This window comes from Pezoporus flaviventris, unplaced genomic scaffold (assembly GCF_033815535.1).
Source record: "Pezoporus flaviventris isolate CSIRO_AGI_PZ_B2104156 unplaced genomic scaffold, CSIRO_AGI_Pfla_v1 ptg000148l, whole genome shotgun sequence".
Lineage (NCBI taxonomy): Eukaryota > Metazoa > Chordata > Aves > Psittaciformes > Psittacidae > Pezoporus > Pezoporus flaviventris.
In genome coordinates, this window is record NW_026892696.1 from 148,464 (window position 1) to 173,951 (window position 25,488).

Consider the following 25,488-nt stretch of genomic DNA (forward strand, 5'->3'; position numbering starts at 1 on the left):
TAAGAAGCAGCTCTGGCTGCTCTTGGGAAGAAAGAAATACAATTTTCCAGCCCTTAGGCTAGAGCAGGACGCTCCTTTTGATTTTTTCCCTGCTTATTTGCAAAGGGAAGCAGGGAAGCACCTGCTGAGGTGGGGAAATCAGAGGTGGTTTTCCACACGTCAGGAGCAATTGCTGCCCACGCAGGCCTTTGCATTATATATTAACATCAAGCTAAATACTTATTTTAAACCCCAAACTTCTGCCCCAGATTTGGAAAGCCACAAGCAATTAGTGAGGAGCAGAAATGTTCAGGTTGATGTTCCCTATTTATATCCCTTTTGGGCTTCTCTTCCCTCTTCCTCTTAGTGCTCTCTCTTCCCTCCGTGGCTGGGGTGTAGGAAGGAAACTCAAACCCTGTTTCCCATCTGAAGCAGATCCTACTTTATTGGGTTTGGTTGGTTTTGGAGGGTGTTTGCCATGACCTGAACAAATGTGAATGAGGACTTTGTGTTGCTAAGCACAAAAAGAGGCAGTTTCGCTGGGTTTCTGCATGTGAAAATGGAGGTCTGGGCAATGGTGGGGGGTGCATGGGGTGTGTGTTAGTCAAGGCCATTCCATTCTCCCTGAGGAATAGAAGAAAATAGAAACCTTCTATTAACCTTTTATTCTTCTATAGAAGAAGATAGAAACCTCTGTGCCTTCCATGGAACATCATGGTCAGGGCAGCATCACTGCTGTGTATCTGGTTTAGACACCATAATCTAGCTGGAAAATATTCCTTCTTTAGAGAAGCATCATGATTTATCTATTTACTGCCTATTTAAACCACCAGTAGTAAAAAACACTGGTGAAAGAGGAACCAGGAAGAGAAATCATTGAAACTTAGAAAGAACCAAATGAAACCAAACCCACATAATGTTTGCACAAGCAGGCTCTGTTTCCAGCACTCTATGGGCCTTATTTTCCCTCTTTTCACCCCAAAGCAGAGAGAGCAGCTGGCATTGCATGGGCTGGGGAGGCCTCACCTCCCTCTGCTCTGTGGGGACCTGTGGGCTGGGAAATCAAGGTATAAACCTGTCCGTTGGGAAGAAGATGAGCAAAAAGCAGCTTCTCTTTTGACCATTTTCAGTTCCTGATTTCTCTGGTTTAGTCTTTCAGTTGTCAGTGAGGAAAACACATGGTATTGAAATCCTTCTTTCCTTCAAAAACAACCCCAAATGCCTCCTATCTTACAGAGAGATGCCAAGGTCACTGTGACTTCTAAAGCAGCATGACTGGGGGGTTGTTTTATATATCCTATGTAAGCGTATTTATATCCCCATGGCCTGGCTGGTGTGATGGTGCTGGCATGGGTAGAACCCCTTGGAACTTGCCAGTAGGAGGAAACCTGTGGAGCAAGTGTTATCTGCTGGCAAAATGGGATTGAAACCATACATGCTCTGGGGATTTTTGGGTGGCCCTGAATTCCCAAAGGGAGGAGCCAGGCTTGAGCTCACCTGCACCTCCTTGGGAGCACACAATGAAACAAAGAAGAGGGGAATGCCCTGTTTTGGGGGAAAATTGGAGGAGAGCTGGACTGTGTGGGGAAGGGGCTGCCAGAGCCCATTTCCCCTCCACTGCGCTGGTCTCTGTGTTTGAGACATTAGTGTGGAAGTAAGATGAGGTCTTTACCAGCTTCCTGGGGTTTTTGGAAACCAGGTTTGCTCTTTGCAAGCCATATGGGGTCTTTCAAAGCTTCTTGGGGTCTTTGCAAGCTTCTGGAGGTCTCTATGGAGCTGCTGCAGCTTTGGCAAAGCACCCACTCATTGCAATGTCATCTGTGGGGAGGAAGGAGAGAGGTAGATGAGGTATCCTCTCCATCTGGTGTTGGGGACAAGTGCAAGGACCTGCCTGTCCCCATTGTAATGACAGCCTGGGTGACTCCCCTGTGTGTTGCTAAATAAACCTTGGTTTATGCTGCAAGAATGGGATTTTTCAGGAGGCAGAAGTGCCTCATAGCAATGCAGGTTCTGCCCCATGCTATCAGGTAGGAGATCAGCCATGGTAAACCATCACAGGACATGTATAGAGAGAGCTATATTTATACACACACACGTAGATGTCTGGAGGCTCGTGGTTTCATGGCTGGAGTCAATCTGGTCAGGGGAGTTCTCCCCTTTCTTTTTAAACATCAGATCTGGCAGCTGACGAGCTGCTCTGCAGAAACTGCCCTGTGCTCATGGATCCCTGCTTGCCCTCATTTCATCCCAGCTCTGGTGCTTGCAAACAACCCCAGCGAGCTGCTTCCTGAGGGTTTTCACATGCGCATCACCCAACATCTCCTCCCCAAGCAGCACCAAGCTGCTGGCTTCATGCAGGTTTGAAGCTCCATGGGTGCTTGCTGAGAGGTTTTGGGGGTTGTTTTGTGGCTCCTTTCTTGCAGGCACGTGCCTTCTTGCGAAGAGTGGGAGGGAAATGTTTCCCCTATGGAGTCCTTTCAAGCTGACCTTTCATGTTTAGGAGGTGCAAACAGGTGCCTGGCCTCATTGAGCCACGAGGCACTGCCCGTTCCTGCCCATTCCTGCCTGTGTTGGCTTTGTTTTGGAGGCGAAACCAACCCACTGGTGAGGATGAAGGAGCTTGGGTGAAGTAGATCCCATCCATGGCTTTATTGCTCTCTATGGAGGAGGCATCCAGCACGCCTCAGTGAGGCAGATATTTATAGGGCAGCACATTTAATGAAAAGCTGGGGGGAATGTGGGCGGGAGGAGCACAAGTGAAAGAGGAGTTTTATGGGGTGCATTGCTCTTGCATTGCTAGCTATGAAGTCTTCCAGCAAGCAAACACCTTTATTTTGGGAAGAAGAAAGGATAAAAGGGGATTTTTTTGTTGCATTTAGCAGCTTTTAAAACATTTTTTGCTGGTCCAAACTAATCTCCTGCCCTTCTTCCGAGTGGGATGGGGAATGCAGGTCCTCGGGAAGGAACTGCATTGGATACTCCTGCTCTGCTGTTACAGCTACATGCCTAAAGCAAATAAACCCTCATGTAAACCCAAGCGGGACTTGATAACTGGTTTGATGCCTTGTCCTATTGCAAGTAATTAGGCTGACATGGCTCTTAAAAGTTCCTGCCTGCAATTACACATGCAGGGTAATAAATAAGGTGTAATTATCAGCTTAGGGAGACTATCAAACTTTCCTTGACAGAGTGGTGGTACAGGATGGGTGAGGAAGGAAGAATCCAAATGGGGTCTGGCCTATTAGTGGGGCTCCTGGGGAGCACTGGGGCATCAAGTCTTGCTCCATTATGGTTAGAAACAGGCTGAAATTGGGGACAAAAAGCTGAAAAGAGCTCCCAAACTCAAGGCTGACCAAGCTCACTCAATCTGATGGAGAGGCAGGGTCCCATCTGTCATGTACCAGGGATCTAATAGCAACTTTCTCAGGACAAGGTGTTATTAGGAAGAAACACTCAGCTCTGAATGGGCCAGATGACTTAAAATCATCATTCTGCCTGTGCACGGGCATGTCGGTGCTAATAGCAGGTGGAGGAGGAAGAAGAGGTGAGTGTAGGTACCACCCAATGAAGATGAGGTGCTTTGGGCTGGAGCGAGCATCCGCAGTGACCGTGGTGGCTCCAAATGTGCCATGACTAAACTTGCCGAAATAAAACCCCAAGCCCAAAATGAAGATGAGGTTTCAGCACTGTGTCTCCATCCGTTCTGGATGGGTGTGATCCTGTCTGGGTTTGGAGAAGCACATGCTCTTAAACCCTCTGCTGAAGCCCTCATGCTCGCTGAGAGTCCGAAACCACCATCCTCCACCTCCCTCCAGATTACAGACCATACCAGCCTGACCCCGTGAGGATTAAGGTGTGTTCCCTGTCCAGCACAGGGCTCAAACCAGCCGAGCAGGATACAATGCTAAAATCACAGCAGGCAGCAAGCTCAGCACCATGCCCAGTCCAAACCAGTGTGACCAGCAGCCACGAGTGGGAAATCCGACTTGCAGCTCTCTTTGGTAGAGATGCTGCCATGGCCGGCCTCTTCCTGAGGGGATGCAGGTAGCTCCTCACCCACCGTGCTGGCTCTGCTTCGTCCCAGAAGGGTCTTAGGGATGAAGCAGAGGCATGTGTGAAGGCTCGTGCACCCCTAGAATGGCTTGAGAACCAACAGAATTCCCAACTCTAGGAACATCAGCAGTTTGGCTCGTGCTGGGTTTCGCAAAGCAGGTTTTTATCTTAATCTCAAGCAAGGATTGGTTCTGGAGGGCCTGGAAATGCCACTCTTGTTCCCCACTAGAGCATCCTGGCAGGCTCCCAGTGTTATTAAAGCCGTTCTCGTGTTCGAGACACGGTGCTGAGTTTGTTTTCCTGCTGCAATTAAAGGTGGAAGGAGCCCTTTAATGTAGACAGGAGATGTTTAAAGCAGGTGGTTTGATCTCACAGGGGGTGGCTGCTCCTCTGGCTGAGGACGTGCAGCTTGGTGCAGTGGTGGGGACCAGCCCTTCTTGCTCCACTCAGCTTGCCTTGACCTTTTCATCTTCAAGGGGTCCTGCTGCTCACAAAAGTGTGATTCTCCTGGCTCCAGCTCTCTTGGGCCCCTTGCATCACTGACGTGACCATGTCACTCCATATCCTCCTTGCTATGAGGCTGAACCTTGCAGTGATGGGGTTGTTGGTGTGTTCTCCATCCCTGTGTTGCCTTTTCCCTCCATCTTTGCTGCTGCACCATCTCTGAGTTCAGCAAAGACCTCTTTCCTGGCTTCAGCAAGATTAATTCCACGTGGTTTCCTTCTTCACAGGCAGGAAAAGCCTCCTGGGATGGCCTGGAGAGAGATGCCTATCTTCTCTTCCAGCCATAGGGATGTTTCCCGTGGGAGCTTTGCTGCCTGCCCCAAAAACCCCAATACCCCTGAAACACGAAGTCCAAACAAAACACTGTGGACTTTTAATTTCCACTGAAAGGCTCTTGTTGTGTTGTTGTTTGTTGTTTGTTGCTTTCCCCTTCCCTGCCTGCCAAATAACCAGTTTTCCCTGCACTCGTTTCTGCCCGTCGTGCTCTCAGGAGTTGTTATGATGGGAAGGACTGACCTGAACAAACATTTCCTTTTGTTAGGCTTTATTCAGGTATTGCCCTAATGGGATAACTGAGGCCATGAGTCACCTGCAGAGCGGCCAGATGGAAAATTTGGGTTGTTTTAAGGAAAATGCTTTATATTAATGATAGCATGTATTGTAATAACCCTAAACAACCATATTGCACTCCAGGAGGAGTGGAAATGTTTAATGCATTAAGCTTTGGAGTCCTTATATGGAGCTGTAAGGGAATAAAAAGGTGAGAATAATCCCCCATGCTAAGCATCCCACGTCACCCACCCCGTTCTGCCCCTCTGCTCTGTGTCCCCTCCCCAAACCTGCCTGTCCCCCCCTCCAGGGGCTGCCTTATCACCTCCATCTCCTTGAGCGGGGCGGCAGCTTGCTGGGTGGTGGAGGTGGAGACATCAGGGTCCCCTGCCTAAACCCCGTCATTGAGGGAAGGAGGAGTTAAATTCCCCTGCCTTTTAATCCAGTCCTGCTGGTTTACCTACCAAGCCAGGCAGCAGCTTCCTTCACATGCGGCCGCAGTCCCCGGCACATCATGCCCCAACGTCATGTCATGCAGATGTCCACCAGCCACGCCACCTATGGCGTCTGCGTGTTGGGTACCGAGGTCTTCCTTGACATGCGCCGGTAAGGCTTGGGATGGGGGGATCCCTATGGTTTTCCATAGGGTTGGTGAGTTTGGGGAGAGCCCAGTGGTGTTTTCCCTCTTTGTTTGGAGGAGAAATGGGTTCTGGAGGGAAAATCAGTGCTCATTTTGAGCCTGCATCATGAATTCATCCATGGGGTTTGGGAGATCCCAATGGTGTTCTTCCTCTTTGTTTGGAGGAGAAATGGGTGCTAGGAGGAAAACTGGAGCTCATTTTGATTCCTCATCACAAGTTCATCCACGGATGAACTCAAGCTCATTTGTTGCGTGGTGGATATATCCCACTGGATCTGGTTTAGGAGATGATGTCCCATGGGAAGCTGCACCCAAAGAAGGGATGTTGGCTCTGGCACACAGGAGGTGTCAAAGCGTAGCCGAGCCGTGACGATTTGCAGGCAAAAGCCCATGCACACCCTGGCTAAGAGAGGTCTATTTCTGGCTTTGAAAACATTAGGCAAGAGCCATTCAAGACGAGCAACTTGGACAGAGCTAAAACGGGGTAAGGAATAAAATGTGTGGCTCAGGCAGAAACAATCCAGCAGCAGCAAAAGAGATTTTTCCAGCATGAAATCTGGGGGTTGCTTTATTGGCCAGATAGGAGGCTGTACTTACCCTGCTCTTACACTGTTATTATTTAATAAATCATATTTATAATGATAGAGACTGCAGGACAAGCCAGTTGGCATAGCATGCGGGGCAATTACTGGGGTTGTGTGTTGGAGCTGGGCCAGGATGTGCTGCTGTCCCCCCAAAGAGCTTTGCGTTGAGCTTTAACTGCCCTAAAATAGTGTTATATTTCCCATCTAATGGGTGGGAATATATAAACCCTATTATTTGCAATTATTTCCCCTGGATTTGGACTTGGAGCAAGCTCAGACCCGTTCAAACATGGAACCTGAGCCCCAGAATGGGCTGATTTTGCTCCTTGGTAGCAAATTTGAGGTTTGGTCTAAAAAAGCAGACAGAGGATGCTCTTTCAACTAAAAGAAATGGATCATTTTATTCCTGGAGAGCAGTGACAAGGGGGAATTTGGTGCTGGATGAGTCAAGCTTTGACTGTAGTTTGGGCTGGTTTGGGGCAGATCATGGAGTACAGTGGGAATGCGGTGGTGATGCTGAGGTGTGAAGGCTGTAAAATCAGGGCAAATAGACCCAAACTGGAGAAGTCTTGGTGTGCAACAGTGTGCAGGTGGATTTATGATGTTGCATGATGTTCAATACACGGGGCAACAAGCGAGATGACATTTTAATCTCCCCTTACAAGCCACTGCAGGCACCAGGAATCCCATGCCAAGGGCAGCACCAGGAATAAATCTCTTGTGTGGGTGGTTTTTGATTCTCACTGTAAAAATTTACCACCCTCTGTCTTTTTGCACGGCTGGCTCCTGATGGCAGACAGGTCGGAGCACTCATGCTCCTGGGATGGAGGTACTGGGCCTGTAATGAGCAGGTAGAAAGCACTTCAAAGGCGAGGGATGTCATGCAGGTGGGGTGCAGGTTCTCCATGCTCGGATTCAGGCTTCGCTCCAGTTTGAGCCTCTCTCAGGTCAGGGTATGGTCCTGCAATACCCATCTCCCTGCACAGCTGGCATAAAGAACCATCCTGGCTCTTTGTTGGGGTTTTGTTGTGGGGTGTTGAAATTCTGGGGGTTTTCTTGCTGTTGTGGAGGGAGGTTGGATGTCCAAACTTCAGCAATTCACAATCTAGGGCTTAACCACAGCCAGACGTGCTGAAGCTCCAGTGGGAGCTCTGCTTGCTCAACACCACCACAGAGATAATACATATAACATCCAGGCGATGCATTTCATCACCCAAAGATGGTTTGAGTCCTTTCCATCCAGTTAAAGCTGGATTTTAATTCCAGGTTCAAGGATCTGGCTCCACAGAGGAGAACAGGAGGGACAACTTGGTCTCTAACCCCACACTGCTCTCTGTTTCAGATCTACCCCCAGAGGTGCCGCATCATTTGAAGTCCATGCCACCTCTGGGGTTACGGTCCACATCATCCACAGCCCCATGACAAAACCTATGATTAACTCCAGATGGCCCCTGGATCCCGATATAGAGGTCATAGTGACCATTGATGTCATCAGCAGGACTGTCAATGACAATAAGGTTAGTTGTTTTTCATGTACTAAAACTGAAAAGTCAGGCTTCCTAGGAAAGAAAGGAGGATTATGGGAAGACTCAAGAACTTCTGAGTAGTGCTAACATCATGCTTATTTTCAAGGGAAAACCCTCAAATTTAAACAGAATTGTGTAATTAGCGTGTCCGAAGAAAGAAACTAAGAAGGAGAAGGAGATCATGTTTCATGATTGCAAAAGCTGCTGCCAGCAACCTTGTGCCAGGCAGCGAAAAATACTCCAACCTTGGCTTTTTCTGTGCCTGTTTTTGTGCTGAAGCAGGCAGAAATGGTTCAGCTGAACTATGATTAATGGAGAATGGCTTGGATGAACCCTCCAAGAGCTGGTTGTATAGCGTTGGTTGGTCAACCCAATGAGTGGAAAGACCTACTCAGCATGACGGGACATGGGACTTGGGTCATGATCTGGTGGTGTCTTCACAGGTTAAGATTTCATACTACGGATGGGAAGACAATGAGCTTTCAGTGGCTTGGTTGTACCTCACCTGCGTAGGTAGGTATTACAGCAACGCTTGTCCAAACCCAGCCACACTTTTGGATGCCAAGATCTAGTTGGGTTCCTGGGATGGGAGTTAAGTGGGGGGCGCGGGCTGCCCATCTGTGATGTGCAATGAAGGGTTTGGGTGTTGACTGATGCTGACAAGCAAGAGGGAAATAATTAAAAAGCTATTATACTGCCTTACATGGTGCAAAAGAGACAGAGGCTGGGCCGTGTCCCCACCCAGTGCACACACCAAGCATCCTCCTCTGCTTGCCAACACCATTGCGTTAGCGGAAGAGGAGACAAAGGGGACCATCTCCCCCAACTTTGCCTGGTGTCCTCCTCATCGACCTGTATCGCAGTTAGGGGAGAGGAATAGGCACCAAAGTGTAGTTGTCTGACCTATTTTAGAAGTTTAGGATAGAGATGAATCATTCCCTTGAAATGCCTATTTTCCTCTGCTGACTACAAAGGGAGTCTAGACAACCAGTCTGGATACAGAGCCTTACACCTGGATGGATTAATTACCCTAAACTTGGGATTTTCACATGGCAGACAGACCTGTGTCCTGAAGTCATGCATATGCCTCCCAAAATTGCACCCGAAGATGGTTTCCCACGTCCCATGACTGATGGCCTCATCCAGAGCCACCGCTGTCTGCAGGGCTTCTGCCTGATAAATGCTCTTTGCTTGCTTAGATGTTGAGCTGCATTTCCAGGTTCTCTGTGTCCTCCTCTCTGTATCAAGGATAAAGACAATCTTGGTTTCCATGCCTGTGTTTTCCACATACTATAGATCCCATTTGGAGGAATTTCTCTATTAAGATAAGCTTAATACAGATTTAGGTAGGGTTTGGATGAGGTTGCTGCAGGTAAACCTCTACTTTGTTGCAGCAGAGGCAGAGATTTGGGGCAAGAAGAGCTCTCTAAAGAAAAGTTCTTCTCAGACATTGCATCAAGCCTAATTTTGGTGCCCACTCACCCATGGTGGAAACACTGTCATGTCTTCACCATGTTTTGGGTTCATGAAAAACACTACAGTCAATATGAAATTGGTGAAAACACAAAATATGCCATGAAGTGGGTATGTCCCTGCTGGTGAAACAAGATGCATGAAGACAGCTGGCAATCAAAGGGGAAAGCCATGAAAAAGCCGTCAGGTTGGCTTCTCTATCAGCAATTTGACTTTCCTATCAGCATTTTGGAGGTCTGCAGCAGATTTGGGGTGTGAAGTTGGGATTGCTGTTGCTAATGCCAAGGATGAAGCAAAATGCCACCAAGAGCTCATTCCCCTGCCAATGGCTTCCTTCTCTCTTGATATTTCAGATGTATCCCTGGACGTGGACTTGAGCCGTAGTGGCAGAGTGAAGAGCAAAGGGAAGGACAAGGTAATGAGAAGCTTTGCTGTAAGCAACGTATAGAGGGTCAGTGTTGGGTGTACCCATTTGCAGTCTCTTCCCTAACAACCTCCAGGAGGGAGATGGACTTGGCTGGTGTTACTGGCGTCTGAATTAGGGCAAATAACCTCACAAATGCTCAACCTAAACATTGAGGAGGAAAAGGTTATTTTCTTACTCCATAATCTCCTACATTTCCAATCCAGCCCCAGGGATCATGTAGGAGAGAACAGTCTGCTTTTTTCCTTTTCTTCTTCTTCCTTTTTGAACTTGAAACATGCCACTAAATGAGTCAGCTGCAACTTTAGCAGAGCTTTCCCCCTTTGGCAACAGATCTGCATCTGCCCCAGCACTTGCACCCGGGTAATTACCTGCAGCCCAATCAGCACCGAATTGCGCATCAGATGAGATGCATTTCTAGAAACAGCACAGTGTCCGTATGAGTCCTGGAAGGTACTTTCTGGCTTGTTAGAAGATAAGATCTGTTTGAAACAGTCTTTGCTGGCCCTACTAGAATCTGAGATTAGGAACTTCAGTGGCTTGAAAGCATCACTACTATCTCCCCACCAGCCTCGGCTGCATGTTGCGGGTTGGCCTCCAAGCCTGGCTGCGGTGGTGGGGTTTTCCCATCCGTGGTTGGGATGGGGGAAATCTAACTTCCATTCCCTTTGGGTGTTTCTCCTCCAGGCCAAGTGGACGTGGGGTCCGAATGGGCAAGGTGCTGTGCTGCTGGTCAACTGTGACCGGGACAGCCCCGGGACGGTGGGGATGGACAGTGGTCAGGCAGCCATACGGACCACTGCAGGTAGGGTGTGATATGCAGGGCTCACTGGGGTGTTTCCCCCTTGCAAGACCTCCATGGTGTCTCTGTCTTCATCCTTCCCTTTCAATGTAGACCTTCAGGACATGTCTGTCATGCTGCTGCGGACTCAAGGTCCCAGCGCTATCTTTGCTGACTACCAGGTGGTTCTGCACGTCCCCGAGTCGGATGCAGATAAAGTGAGAGTTTTCCATGCTATCCGTAAGTATTCCTTCCTTCCTTGCCAGATATCCCTGTAGATATCCTAGATATTCCAGACCCTGAAGCAGATGAACCCTGAAATAAAAGTTCATTGTGGCTAAGGGCTGGGCACCTCCAACTGCTGGAAACACTCGTGTACCTCCAAAGCAGTTGTAGAAGATGGGGTTATATGGGAAAAAGGGTTAAATAAAGCTTTTCTCAAGGAGCTTGCTGAGATTTTGACATTCCCACGGGGTGGATAACTCCCACGTGGCTCCCGGCATCTTTTTGGCTTGGGCAATGACCCAGCCACCAAAGCAGCCCATCTTGTCAGGCAGCACCTTTTGACTTTGAACACCCTGGCAGCTGGATCCCCAGCAGCTCCCTGCCGAAAATCAGGTCAGGGAACCCAAGTATATCATTAGATGCTTAACTCGAGCCGTGCACCTTGAAAGGGTTGGACCTGAGGGTACAGAGTCCTCTTTGTACAAGAAAGATCAAGTGTGTTCCCCAGAGAAGAAGAGACACACCCACTCCTCTGCAAACCATGCTGGCATCAGCCACCTCCTTGCTGGTGCCTCCTTCCAGTCTGGTGGACAGGTTGGTCACCCCATTTTGGGTTGGGTATTTCGGTGTTTCTCCAGGGACTGACTCGCACCCCCAGTACATACCCGTGTTGGGCCCGGACAGGCTCTCCTACGTGCTGGACCACTTTGGCAGTGGAGAGAACACCTTCTATGTTGAAGGCTTGGCTTTCCCTGACAGAGGCTTCTCTGGGTTGGTTTCTTTCAGCGCCAGTTTGCTGGAGGTCCCCCATAAGGTATGTGAGATCTGCCCCATCTCCTGCCAAGTCCCCTCGTGGTGGGATTTTAACCATGACTCCTCACTGGTTTCGCCCCTCACAGAATTCACCAGGCACCCCGATTTTCACGGATACGGTGGTTTTCCGCGTAGCACCCTGGATAATGACGCCCAACACCCAGCAGCCTACGGAGGTTTTTGTCTGCAGGTAGGAGGGATGTCACCCCACTGCTCTCCTGCTTTGGAGGACTCTCCCAGGAGGAGTTTTCAACCCTTCCTTGCTATGTAGCTGCTGTAGGGTAAGCCAGGCTTTATGCGTGTTATACTGGAGGCAGTATTTGGGTAGGGACTGCTGCACTCATTGCAACCCCAAGGAGAAAGGCTGGAGGATGCTCTCTAGGTCTAACCTCATGCAGGACTATTGCCCAGTATAGTTAGGAATGAGGAATGGGCTGCATGGTTGGAGATTGGGGTGCTTCTCATGATCCCCTATTGCAGCCTTCACTCTTTCCTCTTCCTCCAGCATCCAGCGAGGCTCAGATTCCAATGAAGTCTTTTTGGAAGGACTCAGGGTCCTGTTAAAGAAAGCCAACTGCAAACTGACCATCTGCTCGGAGGTGGAAACCCGGAGTGACCGCTGGATCCAGGTCATCAATTGATGCTTGTAATATTGCAGCTCTTCTGATCCTTTACAGGCTCCTGGGGCATGTAAGGTGCCATCAATGGGGGTGACAGTCCTGGCAGGGACTGGCTGAGTTGCTGAGGGAAGCACCTAGCTACTAAGAGATGAGCCAGGCAGCCATGAACTAAAGCATGGGGAATGCTGGTGGTGGTGGCCACTGGCACAGACAGGGATGTTGCAAGAGGGATCCCAGTGCAAGAGAGACTCCGTGAGACACTACAGGAGAGACCCAATGGGGGCATTGCAAGAGGGACCCTATTACAAGACAGACTCCATGGGACATAGACCCAGGGGTGACTTGTGCCAGGCACTGTGGTGTCACCCCCCAGGACAGCAGGGCAGCTGTCCCCCTTGGGTTAAGGGCAAGAGCCAGTCTTTGCCAGGTTTGCCCCATTTCCTGCTCCACCCTCACCACATGCCTCATGGAGATGGCTATCACCCTGCCAGGAGCCTTCCTCTTCCTCTTCTTCTTCCCACAACAGGACGAGCTGGAGTTTGGCTATGTGGAAGCACCACACAAGGTCTTCCCCGTCGTCTTCGACTCACCCAGGAACAGAGGCTTGAAGGATTTTGCTTTTAAAAAGATCCTGGTGTGTTGTTGTGATGCCAACCCCTCCTCCTCCCCACAAAATCCCCCATCCCGGGCATCTCTGTCACTGCTCCCCTCTCCCCCAGGGCCCGGATTTTGGCTACGTGACCCGTGAGCCCCCCGGGAGAGAGATCACCAGCCTCGACTCCTTCGGCAACCTGGATGTCAGCCCTCCAGTGACAGTGCGAGGGAAGGAGTATCCCTTGGGCAGGATCCTGATTGGCAGCCCCCTGCCCTGGTGAGATGTGAGGGGGCTTGAGCCCTTTCTCCCAGGAGGTGGAGAAGCACCAAAAATCCTTGTAGGAGAAAGGGTTGGACCACTCAGAGTGGGAATGTGGGGCCAATTCCCATCCAAATGGGAATTTGAGGCCACTTCCCATCAAATCCCAGTTTTACCATGCAGACCACATTGTTATCCCTTAAAAAATCATGCCACAGCCCTGATGTTTACCCCTTCCCAAACTGCTGGTGCTTCTGCTTGGATCTTACAGCACTATAAGCATCTGGGTCCTTAATTTTTGTATTTCCTATTAAAAGGAAAAGCAGGGAAATCCAGGAAAGGGTAAAATCCTGAATAACTGAAAATTGTTTTGCTCTGGGCAGGCAGTGCTAGGCAGCCCTGCAGCAACAAGAGCACCCTGCAAAATCCTCCACAAAGGAGGTTATTTTCCCAGAGAAATAACAACGAGGGCCAATCCAGATCAATGAGGTCTGAGCGGAGATAACAAACGGGATGCTCCCATCCCGGTCCCTCTGCAAGCCGGGGGGGTTGCTTTGGTTACAGAGGAGGGTAAATGGTCTTTTCCCAGCCTTGCTGGGACTGTAATTATCCCTTATTAGCAGAGGTTTAATTAATGCTTTCCCAGCCTGCTGCTGTCTGTCTAAGAAAAGTTCGCCCCCACGCAAAGCACTGCTTGCAGGAGTGAGTTAAGATGCACCAGGACAGGGGACATTAAACCCAAAGGAGCCTGAGCAGAACAGGGCACAATTGCCTATAGATGTGTTTGACCTAGATATATATGAATACATAATATAGGGATATATTAATACATAATATAAATATAATAATACATAATAGAGGTATTAAGATGGGTATCTGTCTTATTAATATATCTAGGTATTACATATATATATATATTAGATATTATATATAATACAAAGATATATTTCTCAGATGAAGAGAAGCTGAGTGGAGACCTCAGAGCAGGTTCCAGTGTCTGAAGGGGGCTGCAAGGATGCTGGAGAGGGTCTCTTCATCAGGGACTGTAGCGACAGGACAAGGGGTGATGGGTTCAAACTGAAACAGGGGAAGTTCAGGTTGGAGACAAGGCAGAAGCTTTTCCTTGTGAGGGTGCTGAGGCGCTGGCACAAGGTGCTCAGAGAAGCTGTGGCTGCCCCATCCCTGGCAGTGTTCAAGGCCAGGTTGGACACAGGTCCTTGAAGCATCCTGCTCTAGTGGAAGGTGTCCCTGCCCATGGCAGGGGATTGGAACTGAATGATCTCTATGTCCTTTCCAACCCAAATCAGTCTGTTATTCTGTGATTCTTCCTGGTGTTTCCCATAGGAATGGGATGTGTGAATGCGCCTTCTCCCTGTGGCGTGATGTGTGGGGGAAGGATGGGGGTAAATCTTGGGGTGGGGTATGATGGCCCCCTGCTTTCTCCTCCTCTCTCTGCTCCAGGGCCTCTGGCCGGCGGATGTCTAAGGCTGTCAGGGATTTCCTGTATGCCCAGAAAGTGCAGGCACCGGTGGAGGTTTACTCGGAGTGGCTGAGTGTGGGCCACGTGGATGAATTCCTCACCTTCGTCCCAGCCTATGATAGGAAGGTACCAACCCCTGGAGCCATCCCTGCTCCTGCAAATGCAAAGAAAAAAGCTCTTTTGCAGTTGCTTGTCTTCCCTCCTCCTGCTGGCTGATGCTCCTTCTTTTTGGGGTGGCTTCCCTGGGTAGCACCCCATGCAGCCTGTGATGCCTGAGGCTGGCTTTGGGATCTGTGTGGTGTCTCTCAGCACGGTGGTGGGATAAAATATGTCACCAACAGCAAAGTGATGACTCCCAGACTCCCTCCCACAGGGTTTCCGGCTCCTTTTGGCCAGCCCCAATGCCTGCTACAAGCTCTTCAAGGAGAAGCAGAGGCAGGGCCACGGTGAAGCTACACTATTTGTTGGTAAGGATTTGAGCATCCCTGTGGTGCAGTGGGGACCACCAGCATCCCTTCCTGTTGTCCCTCACCTCTCTTCTCCTATCCCCATGCAGGGCTGAAGAATGCTGAGAGGAAAAGCATCGATGAGATCCTGGCAGATGAGCCGTTGAAGAATGACAACAGGCACGTGCAGGTGGGTCTCTGCAGCTGTGGATTTGGGTGCATTTGCTCTCTCCATGTTTGCATGTTTCTGCCGGATAATTTCTGGATCCAGGGAGCATTTGGGGAGATCCTGGGGAATAGCAAGAAACTGGGGCATGAGTTGGACCATGCTGTCTGAAAGCAGGCAGGCAAGAAGAGCAGCTATGAAGGAGCAGGCACCCTTGGGTGCTGGGTCATCCCAAGCTCGTTGTCCCAGTGGGAGATCATAGAATCATAGCATAGTTTGGGTTGGAAGGGACTTACAAAGGTCATCTGGTCCAACCCTGCTGCAAGGAGGAGAGAGATCTTTAACTAGATCAGGGGAGATGCCCCAGGTGACTGCAGAGATGTCAAAACCAACGGAAAAAGAGGTTCCTTGAGTTGGGAATGGGTCAAGGAGTGGGATGTGATGGAGCAAGTGAGGATCCAAACAGGATGCAGTGGGGCACGCAGGGATCCATGCGTGGCCAGGGGTGGCAATTCCAGGTCCCCTCTCTCCACAGCGCTGCATTGACTGGAACCGTGACCTCCTGAAGCAGGAGCTGGGGCTCAGTGAGCAGGACATCATCGACATTCCCCAGCTCTTCATCCTGAGGGGCTCCCGTGCAGATGCCTTCTTCCCGGACATGGTGAGACCCTGGTACCTCCTCCCCTCTTTTTCCACCCACACCTGATACAAACACCCCTTTTGGGTGGAAAACACTGGCTTTTGGTCTGGCTGCAGGTGAACATGCTGGTGCTGGGCAGGCACTTGGGCATCCCCAAGCCCTTTGGACCGCAGGTGGGTGGGCAGTGCTGTCTGGAGGAGCGGGTGCGGGCGCTGCTGGAGCCCCTGGGCCTCACCTGCACCTTCATCGATGACTACTTCTCCTACCATGTCCTCTCTGGGGATGTCCACTGTGGCACCAACGTCCGCCGTAAGCCCTTTGCCTTCAAATGGTGGCACATGGTGCCTTGAAGCACCCGGCAACGGGCCCAGGTCCTGCAACTGGAGCATAAAGGTGCATTTGCTGCATCAGGAGATGCAGAAAAATCGAGGGTCTCACCAATAAAGCTGCATTAACACCAAAGGTGCAGCTCTTCCCTGTCTCCCATCCTTTATCTCTTGGGTTGAAAGTATCATTTGAAACCTGGCTTTTCTTACAGGAGTGCTGGTTTTATGGGGTAGGGACAGCACTTTGGGAGCATGGTGCATGCGAGTCAGCAGGCTTTGGGGTTTTGAGACCCCATGCTGATATTAAAGGGTCTCATAGTCCCAAGTTTGTAGCCAATCCCTCCCAAATTCCCCTATATCCACCAAAAATCCACCTCTGGCAGGGGAGACCAGCTCTCCAGCATGACAGGGATGCAGAGCCCCCTCCCTGTGCAAATCCTTTTACACTTTCTCCCTTCGCAGCCGCCCCGACTGCTCCAGGACACCTTTTCATCACAACCCAAGCACAGCATTTCCCTGTGCCAACCTGGCCCCTCTGCCCTCACCCAGCAGGAGCCAGCACCAGGAACTGAAACCTGCCCCTGCCTGGGGCATCACTTAGCCCTGTGCAACCCCGAGGGCTATTATAGGGCTAAAACCACGCTTGGGGGGGGCTATTTCTTTCTAAGCAACACTTTCTTGAGGTGTGAAAGCGCAGCTGCACCAGCTGCTGTGACGCCACAAGGATGCTGGAGATGGAGAGGGAAATGCTCCCAAAAAAAGGTCACACATCCCGCTTTACACCCCTCTTTTTGCCCCAAAGATGATTTCTAACCCCATTTCCCCTGCAGTTATGGCTCTGTTGTGTTTCCCCTGCCCCAAAGGAGCGCTATTGAATTCCAGCAGCGCATGACCCTGCAGGGAGTTGGTGGGGGACAGCTGCATCCACAAAGGGCATCCCATGCCAGGACAAGACTTTCATGAAAACAAAGGCAATTAAAGCCGTGGCTGTCCCCACTGCAGGTGACTTACCCACCCCCTGGCCCATGCAGCACCCAGGGGATGGGGCAAGCACCCAGCTTGCACCTTCCACCCTCCCTAAAACAAGAATTAAAGCCACATTTCCCAGCTAAGCAAATGCAGCCCTTCAGGAAGGGAAATAAAACCCCACCGAGCCCGGCGCTGGCACGGCCCCAGCTCGGCTCCTGTGTCGCACTGAATATTTTACAGCGTGGGTTTATGGGTGGTTGGTCACATCAGTGTCTCTTTGTGCTGAGGGGGAAAAAAAAAACACACCCCCGAGGTTCTTATAAAAGCAACCCCCCCTCCCCTCGTAGGTGTCTTGGGGTGCTTTTCCCCCTGCACTGATTCATGCTCCATCACTGGGAAGCACGGGCGGGCATTGCTCACACCCAGCCCGGAGGCTGAAAGCCTGGAGGTGGGATTAAGCCAGGCTTTGGTTGATCTCCTCCCAGCAGCCAGGCTTTATAAATCCCCTCGTGCCACCCGTCACAGCACCCAAGGGTGCCCCAGGGCCCTGCCAGCATGGCGCAGCAGCGCCGCGTCCAGCTTTCCACCCAGCGTCCCACCAGCACCGTCTGCGTGCTGGGCACCGAGCTCTCCCTGGATGTCTGCGGGTAAGCTGGGAGGGGGGAAACACATTAAAACCTTTTGCTTTTATCCCATTAATCAAGCTGATAAATCAGCTCAGGGCAAGGAGGGGGGGGGGATGCTCCTGCGTGGGGTGTTTTTCTCAGGGGATGCTGAGCTTTGGGAATACAGGGATGCTCAGAATTGCGATGCATCCACCAAGCAGTGACCCCTCCAAGGGGGATTTTGTGTTGCAAACCTCCCTGGGAGCTTTAAGTGATGCCTCGAGCTGAGTTTCACATCCCAGCCCCAGGGCCTCCTGCAATAAGGAATTATTTCCCTGTTTCTGGGGAACATGGGGTGAAACCACCATGGAGCTGCTGGCCGGGGTGTCACCTCCTGGCGCTGGGTGTTTCAGCTGCCTCACTGGCTCCAGCCCAAGCTCAAGTGCTTTTCAGCAGCTGGCTTTGCTTTTTGTTTCCTTAAAGCCCTACCCGAGCTTCCTCAAACCCCAATTTGAGGTCTGAGTTTTCCTCTAACACATCCAAACCCACTGCGCCACCACTGCTGACAGCTTCCCATCCTCTCCCGCTGCCCCTGGGGTGGGTTTTGCCATGCTTCCCTCCTCACAGGTCAGGATTTATGCTCCTTGGCCCATCGCCCGTGGTCTCTTGCACCGGGGAGGAGCCATGCGAGCTGCAGCCTGCGCGGCCATGCAGCGTTGCTTTGCTCTTAAGGGGATGCAACTGCTCAGGGCATGGAAATGTGACTATTTGGGAAGGCCAATGCCATAAAAAACAACTCCCAAACAGCTCCAAGGTGCTGCGATGGGAAACTGCAGGATTTGTTGGAATTGCATTGGAAGTTGTTGTTGCATTTGATGCAGTTGAATATTGCAAGGTCCTGTGTGTGTCGCAGGGGTTGTTGCAATGTGCATTGTGGGATTTGCTGCTCTCCAGGATTTGTTGCCTCCAGCAGGATTTGCTGTAATCCCCTTTGCTGGGATTTGTTGCAGTTGCCTTTTGCGGGATTTGTTGTAATCACGTTCTGTAGGATTTGGTGCATATTGAAGGACTTGGAGCACTTGCCTGTTGCAGGATGTGTTGTGTGTTGAAGAACTTGTTGCAGTTGTGTTTTGCATGACTTGTTGCCATTGCACATTGCAGGATCTGCTGCTTATTGAAGGGTTTCATAGAGTCGTAGAATACAGAATGGTTTGGGCTGAAGGGACCTTAAAGCTCCTCCATCCCCAACCCCTGCCACGGGCAGGGACCCCTTCCACTAGAGCAGCTTGCTCCAAGCCCCTGTGTCCAACCTGGCCTTGAACACTGCCAGGGATGGGGCAGCCACAGCTTCTCTGGGCACCCTGTGCCAGCGCCTCAGCACCCTCACAGGGAAGAGCTTCTGCCTAAGAGCTCATCTCAGTCTCCCCTCTGGCAGGTTAAAGCCATTCCCCTTGGCCTGTCCCTTCAGGCCCTTGTCCAAAGCCCCTCTCCAATGGTTACTCTGTGGGATTCCTTACCTAGTGCAGTATTTCCTGCTTGTGGCAGGATTTGCATCACCTGCAGATGGTCGCACACTGCAGCATTCCCTCAGTGCCCCATGTGGGGCTCTCACTTCGCTTTTCCCTCCCCAGATCCGCACCCAAAGACGCCGTCACCTTCCATGTGCAGGGAACACCAGGAGTGAAGGTCTATGTGGTGCATGATACACAGAGCGTCAAGATGCCCTCCAGCGTGAGCCGCTGGCCCTTGGCTGCCGGTGCCGAGGTGCTGCTGTCCATGGATGCTCTCAGCAAGGATGTGGGTGATGAAAAGGTGGGTGCTGGTGCCCCCGCAGGATTCAGTCCCACTTTGCATCATGCTGAGCATCACGCTCCTTGTTGCAGGTCAGGATTTCCTATTTTGGGGAGGCCGGCGGGGTGCCCGTGGGCAGAGCCATGCTGTACCTCACCTGCGTGGGTAAGTGAGTGTGGGGAACCCCAAACTGTGGTGCTGGTGGGGATGTGCCCCCTCAGCACCCCTCTCCCTGCAGAGGTCTCGCTGGATGCTGACACCACCCGTGGTGGTACGGTGAGCAGGACGTTGCTGGATAAGGTACAAAGCGGGCTGGGAGGCCCCAAGGACTGCTGTGGCATGGGGAATGTGATGACTGACCCCCCAAGCCCTGCTTTGCCCATCCCTTTGCCAGGCAACATGGACATGGGGTCCTGATGGACATGGGGCCATCCTGCTGGTGAACTGCGACCGAGATGATCCCACAGCCAAGATGCTGGATAACAGTGACACCGCCATCCGCTCTTACGACGGTACCATCCCATGAAACAAACCTCCTTTTCCTACTTTTTGCCCCCCAGATTTCCCTTTCTTACACCCCTTTCCAACCCCAGACCTGAAGGACATGTCACAGATGGTGCTGCGCACCCGAGGGCCCCGCACCATCTTCACCGGCCACCGCCTCGTCCTCCACGTGGACTACAGTGATGCTGATAAAGTCGGTGTTTTCTACGGCGGCAGTGAGTGCCCAACACTGGGGTTTGGGGAGGGGAAACACCCCTAATTATTGGGGTTCAAGCAAAATCCTTGCAGCAGAGTGGGTACCACTTCTGCAGCATTCATCCTACATCCCATGCTGGGTTTATCTGATGCACTGGGTGATGCTCCCCACTGTGCATTGCTCCCTGGGATCAGATGCAGCCTTTTGGGAAGGTTTTAGCAAGGAAAATAGTGCTAAAATCATGCAGAAAAGGAGGTTCAGCTGCTTAAAGGGGTTGTACCCACAGATAGTGTTGCACTGGAGGAGTACAAGCACGTCCTGGGGGGCTCAAAGCTCGCCTACACCATCAAACCCAGCCGGCATCAAGAGGAGAGCATCTTCTACGTGGAGGGACTCGCCTTCCCTGATGTTGGCTTTTCAGGGCTGGTGGCTTTCCATGTCACACTGCTGGAGAGCCCGGAGAAGGTACCAGCAGTGGTGGGGTTGGGTTGAGCCGTGGTGGAGGCAGCAGAGCCCAAACACTGTCCCTCTGCCATGCAGGGGCTGCTGGAGACTCCCATTTTCACGGACACTGTGGTATTCCGCATGGCTCCGTGGATCATGACCCCCAACACCGCAGCACCGCTGGAGGTCTTTGTCTGCAGGTGGGTGCTGGGTGGGTGGCCGCATCCTGCCTGATGCTGGATCAATCCTATATGCTGTTTCCCTTCCCAGTGTGGACAACAATGAGGATTTCGTGGCGGCTGTGGGTGCTGTGGCCGAGAAAGCCAAGTGCCCGCTCACCGTGTGCCCGCCGCTGGAGAACCGCCAGGACCGCTGGATCCAGGTGGGTGCAGGATGATGCCCAGCCCCAGCCCTGCTGCAGCAGCTCCTGCCCATCTTCTCCATCCCTTCCTTCTCCAGGATGAAGTTGAATTTGGCTACGTGCAAGCTCCCCACAAGACCTTCCCTGTCGTCTTTGACTCACCCCGTGACCGGGGGCTGAAGGATTTCCCTGTCAAGAGCATCCTGGTACCTGATCCCTTCTTTCTTCCTTCCCAGAATGCATAAAGCTTTGCAAATCCGTTAAAAAAATGTGACCAATCTCGATTCTTCTGGCAATTTTGGGAAGGGAAGAGCCAACACAGAGGATGATTTGGGAGTGATGCACTTTGGATGCTTACAGACTTTTCCTTTTAACCTTTATCACCTTTTTTCCCCCCTATCCAGGGCCCTGATTTTGGTTACGTGGCTCGGCAAGCACCGGAGGGTTCTTCCAGCCTGGATTCCTTTGGGAATTTGGAGGTGAGCCCACCCGTGACAGTGCAGGGCAAGGAGTACCCCTTGGGCCGCATCCTGATTGGCAGCAGCTTCCCCAGGTGAGATGCAGGATGAGGGGGTCAAAGCAAAGGAAAAACAGCTTCCAAAAAGACTTTTATGGACCGTTTGAGGTTGGATACAAGCAGAGCATCCCCTTGGGCACCCCAGAATGTCACCTGCCTCCTTGTGCCCCCCCAGATTCGGTGGCAGGAGGATGGCAAAGGCTGTCAAGGACTTCCTCACTGCGCAGAAGGTGCAGGCACCGGTGGAGCTGTTCTCGGACTGGCTCGCTGTTGGCCATGTGGATGAGTTCCTCAGCTTCGTCCCTGCGCCCGATCGGAAGGTAACGAGTCCCATGATGGGGAAGAAGTGGGGTGGAACCTTTATATCCCCCCCCAACCTCATCCCTTCTCCCTCCTCAGGGTTTTCGGCTGCTCCTGGCCAGCCCCAGCGCCTGCTACCAGCTCCTCAAGGAGAAGCAAGAGGAGGGCTTTGGCGAGGCAGCGATGTTCCATGGTAGGGGAAGATGGAAAACAGGGCTCAGTGGGTTCGTTTTTCCCTTTTCCCTGCAATGTGCAGTGAGATGGGTGCACAACCCCCCTAAACCCATCTGATGGGTGGGAAGTGCTGCCAGCAGCAAGGATGGGGACAGAACTGAGTATAAAGCTGCACAGATTTGATGTCCTGGGTTGGGATGGAACTCACTACAGTGACCCTGAAATGGGGGAAGCTCCTGGATGAGAGCCGGGAGTCTCATCCCAAAGTGTTGGGGGAGGAATTCCTGCCCAGTTATTGTGCTGCAGGGCTGGAAGGGGTGCCCAGGACAACCATAACCGAGATCCTGGCTGATGAAGGGCTCCGGAAATTCAATAGTTATGTGCAGGTGAGCAATGGGAGCAGGGGGCTCCTTTCCACCCATCCCTATCTCCCTCTGTGTCCTTCCATCCCTCTGTCCATACTTCCATTCTTCCCTCCCTCTTCTACCCATCCTTCCATCCATCTCTCCATCCCCTCATTCGTTATTGTCCATCCCTCTGTCCTTCCACCACCCCATCTCTCCGTTTGTCCACCCATTCTTCTCTCCACCTCTCCATTCTTCCACCCGTCGCTATGTCCATCCTTCCAACCCTGTATCCATCCATCCATCCATCCATCCGTCCATCCATCCATCCATCCATCCATCCATCCATCCACTTTGTCCATCCATCCATCCATCCACTTTGTCCATCCATCCATCCATCCATCCATCCATCCATCCATCCATCCATCCATCCATCCACTTTGTCCATCCATCCATCCACTTTGTCCATCCATCCATCCATCCATCCATCCATCCATCCATCCATCCATCCATCCACTTTGTCCATCCATCCATCCATCCATCCATCCATCCATCCATCCATCCATCCATCCATCCATCCATCCATCCACTTTGTCCATCCATCCATCCATCCATCCATCCATCCATCCATCCATCCATCCATCCATCCATCCATCCATCCATCCACTTTGTCCATCCATCCATCCATCCATCCATCCATCCATCCATCCATCCATCCATCCATCCATCCATCCATCCATCCATCCATCCATCCATCCACTTTGTCCGTCCATCCATCCATCCATCCATCCATCCATCCATCCATCCATCCATCCATCCATCCATCCATCCATCCATCCATCCATCCACTTTGTCCGTCCATCCATCCATCCATCCATCCATCCATCCATCCATCCATCCATCCATCCATCCATCCATCCCTTCACTTCTCTGTTTCTCCCTCTAGCCCTTTGTCCACCCATTCCTCCCTTCATCTGCCCATCCCTTTGTCCCTCCATCTCTCCATCCCTGTGTCCATCCCTCCCTCCCATCAGAGCTGCATCAACTGGAACAGGGACATCCTGAAGCGGTCTCTGGGTCTATCCGAGCCGGACATCCTGGACATTCCCCAGCTCTTCCGAGGTGACACTGCCCATGGCGCTGAAGCTTTCTTCCCAGACATGGTGAGACCCTCAGCACCCTTCTCTCTGCTGCAAACACCCGTTTTGGGTGGAAAACACTGGCTTTTGGTCTGGCTGCAGGTGAACATGCTGGTGCTGGGCAGGCACTTGGGCATCCCCAAGCCCTTTGGACCGCAGGTGGGTGGGCAGTGCTGCCTGGAGGAGCGGGTGCGGGCGCTGCTGGAGCCCCTGGGCCTCACCTGCACCTTCATCGATGACTACTTCTCCTACCATGTCCTCTCTGGGGAGGTCCACTGCGGCACCAATGCCCGCCGTAAGCCCTTTGCCTTCAAATGGTGGCACATGGTGCCTTGAGGTGGCTTCAGCCCCCGCATCCCCATCCCCATCCCACAAGTGCCTTCAGCGGTGGTGGCCGTTGGCCTGTCCAAAATAAAGCAGGGCTGCAGGTTTCTCCTCTTGCTGGTGCAGGGTTTGCAGCTGGGGCCTCAAGGGGAAGGTGTGCTCCTGGGGTGACTCTTGGTGGTGGTGCAGCACGTGGGCATCGCGCTCCCGGTACAGCCAGGAAGTGAGGATGGTTAAAGGGGGAGATGAAACGTGGAGAGTGGGGTTAGGGTGCCCTGGGTGCTGCTGCGGTGCTGCAGGTGCAGAGTGCACATGGGTATGTCCCAACACATGTGTGCAAGGCTGCGTGCATGCCAGGAACGTGTATGTACAGAATGCACATGCATGGGTGCACAAAACCATGTTCATGCACTAAAAAGCATGTTCATGGTGCACAAAACCATGTTAATGCACCAAAAAGCATGTTCATGCTGCACAAAACCATGTTAATGCACCAAAAAGCATGTTCATGCTGCACAAAACCATGTTAATGCAGAAATGCACGTGTGCACAAAACCATGTTCATGCATCAAAAAGCATGCACATGGGTGCACAAACCCATGCTCATGCACCAAAAAGCATGCGCATGGGTGCACAAAACCATATTCATGCACAAATGCACATGCATGGGTGCACAAAACCATGTTCATGCGCCAAAAAGCATGATCATGGTGCACAAAACCATGTTAATGCACCAAAAAAGCATGTTCATGGTGCACAAAACCATGTCCATGCACCAAAAAGCATGTGCATGGGTGCACAAAACCATGTTCATGCAGAAATGTGCACAAACCCATGTTTGATGTCCTCAAATGCACGTGCATGTGTACAGAAACAAGTGCATGCACAGAAATACACACGCCTGTGCACACAAAACCATGTGAATGCAACAAAATGCACATGCATGCGTGCACAGATCCATGTTCATGAGCTGAAACACACATGCATGTATGCACAAGCCCACATACATGCAATACAATCACCTCTGCACAGAGCTACAGGCATGCAGAAATCACTTGTGCATGCAAACCCACCATGCATGCATGCATGCAATCATGCCTGTGTGCCCTAAAGCCAAAGGCATGCACAGAAACACGCACATGTACATGTGTGTAAAGCCACATGCATGCACGAAACCACGCGTGCATGCATGTCAATGCTCAGCTGTGTGCGCAGGATGTGTCTGCATCCTGCCCATGTAATATTACAGGGCAATACAGAATATTGGATGGGGAGGGAGTATTTTGGGATGGAGGGTGCTGTCCGCAGCAGGATGATGCCCTCTAATGGTTTTGGGGAAGAAAAGGCATCCCCCTGCCCCTGTCCTTTGGGTTCAATGCGCTCCATTGAGCTCTGCTATCACAAGCAGGGGGGAGCGGGGGGTGTACACAATGACAGCCTTTATTTAAACATTTCCTCCAAGAAATATAAAAAACCAAACCATGAAGAAGACAATTCCAGCACTAACCCAGGCCCTGCTGCTAAAGGACGCGGCATTCCCACATCCTCCTGCCTTGGGATCACGGCTCCTTCCCGGAGCCTCCTCCGACCCGTGGCCGGAAAGGGGAGTTTAACCAGGCTAAAACCATGTCGCCGTCGGGCAGGATGGAGCCAAAACGATGCTTTTTGGAGGGGTAAAATTGGGGTTTGGGGTGATTTCTTCACCCCATTTTACTGGGGCTGTGGCTCCACTTGTGCC

The 25,488-nt window shown here is 51.6% G+C and overlaps 2 protein-coding genes across 4 annotated transcripts; both read left to right on the top strand.

The window, feature by feature from the left end:
* The first annotated feature begins 5,567 nt into the window (after nucleotides 1-5,567).
* Nucleotides 5,568-16,342, top strand: LOC133282958 (protein-arginine deiminase type-1-like). Its single transcript, XM_061479347.1, has 16 exons — nucleotides 5,568-5,691; nucleotides 7,652-7,826; nucleotides 8,279-8,348; nucleotides 9,662-9,723; nucleotides 10,420-10,537; nucleotides 10,628-10,753; nucleotides 11,377-11,552; nucleotides 11,638-11,741; nucleotides 12,057-12,180; nucleotides 12,698-12,805; nucleotides 12,891-13,042; nucleotides 14,486-14,630; nucleotides 14,878-14,971; nucleotides 15,061-15,140; nucleotides 15,652-15,777; nucleotides 15,873-16,342. The coding sequence occupies exons 1-16, from the start codon at nucleotides 5,600-5,602 to the stop codon at nucleotides 16,104-16,106; spliced, it is 1,986 nt and encodes a 661-aa protein (XP_061335331.1). The 5' UTR covers nucleotides 5,568-5,599; the 3' UTR covers nucleotides 16,107-16,342.
* A 549-nt stretch (nucleotides 16,343-16,891) lies between these two features.
* On the top strand, nucleotides 16,892-23,865 carry LOC133282955 (protein-arginine deiminase type-1-like). 3 transcript variants are annotated; one of them, XM_061479341.1, is made up of 16 exons: nucleotides 16,896-17,698; nucleotides 19,288-19,468; nucleotides 19,540-19,612; nucleotides 19,686-19,747; nucleotides 19,842-19,959; nucleotides 20,041-20,166; nucleotides 20,419-20,612; nucleotides 20,688-20,791; nucleotides 20,862-20,973; nucleotides 21,051-21,158; nucleotides 21,357-21,505; nucleotides 21,645-21,789; nucleotides 21,869-21,962; nucleotides 22,250-22,329; nucleotides 23,322-23,450; nucleotides 23,529-23,865. In XM_061479341.1, exons 1-16 carry the CDS (start codon nucleotides 17,607-17,609, stop codon nucleotides 23,760-23,762), a joined length of 2,001 nt encoding a protein of 666 aa, XP_061335325.1. In that variant the 5' UTR covers nucleotides 16,896-17,606; the 3' UTR covers nucleotides 23,763-23,865. The 3 variants fall into 3 exon arrangements, with proteins under 3 accessions (XP_061335327.1, XP_061335325.1, XP_061335326.1); XM_061479342.1 differs by having other exon boundaries at nucleotides 16,905-17,698; nucleotides 20,434-20,612; XM_061479343.1 differs by lacking the exon at nucleotides 23,529-23,865 and having other exon boundaries at nucleotides 16,892-17,698; nucleotides 22,222-22,329.
* The last annotated feature ends 1,623 nt before the right edge of the window (nucleotides 23,866-25,488 follow it).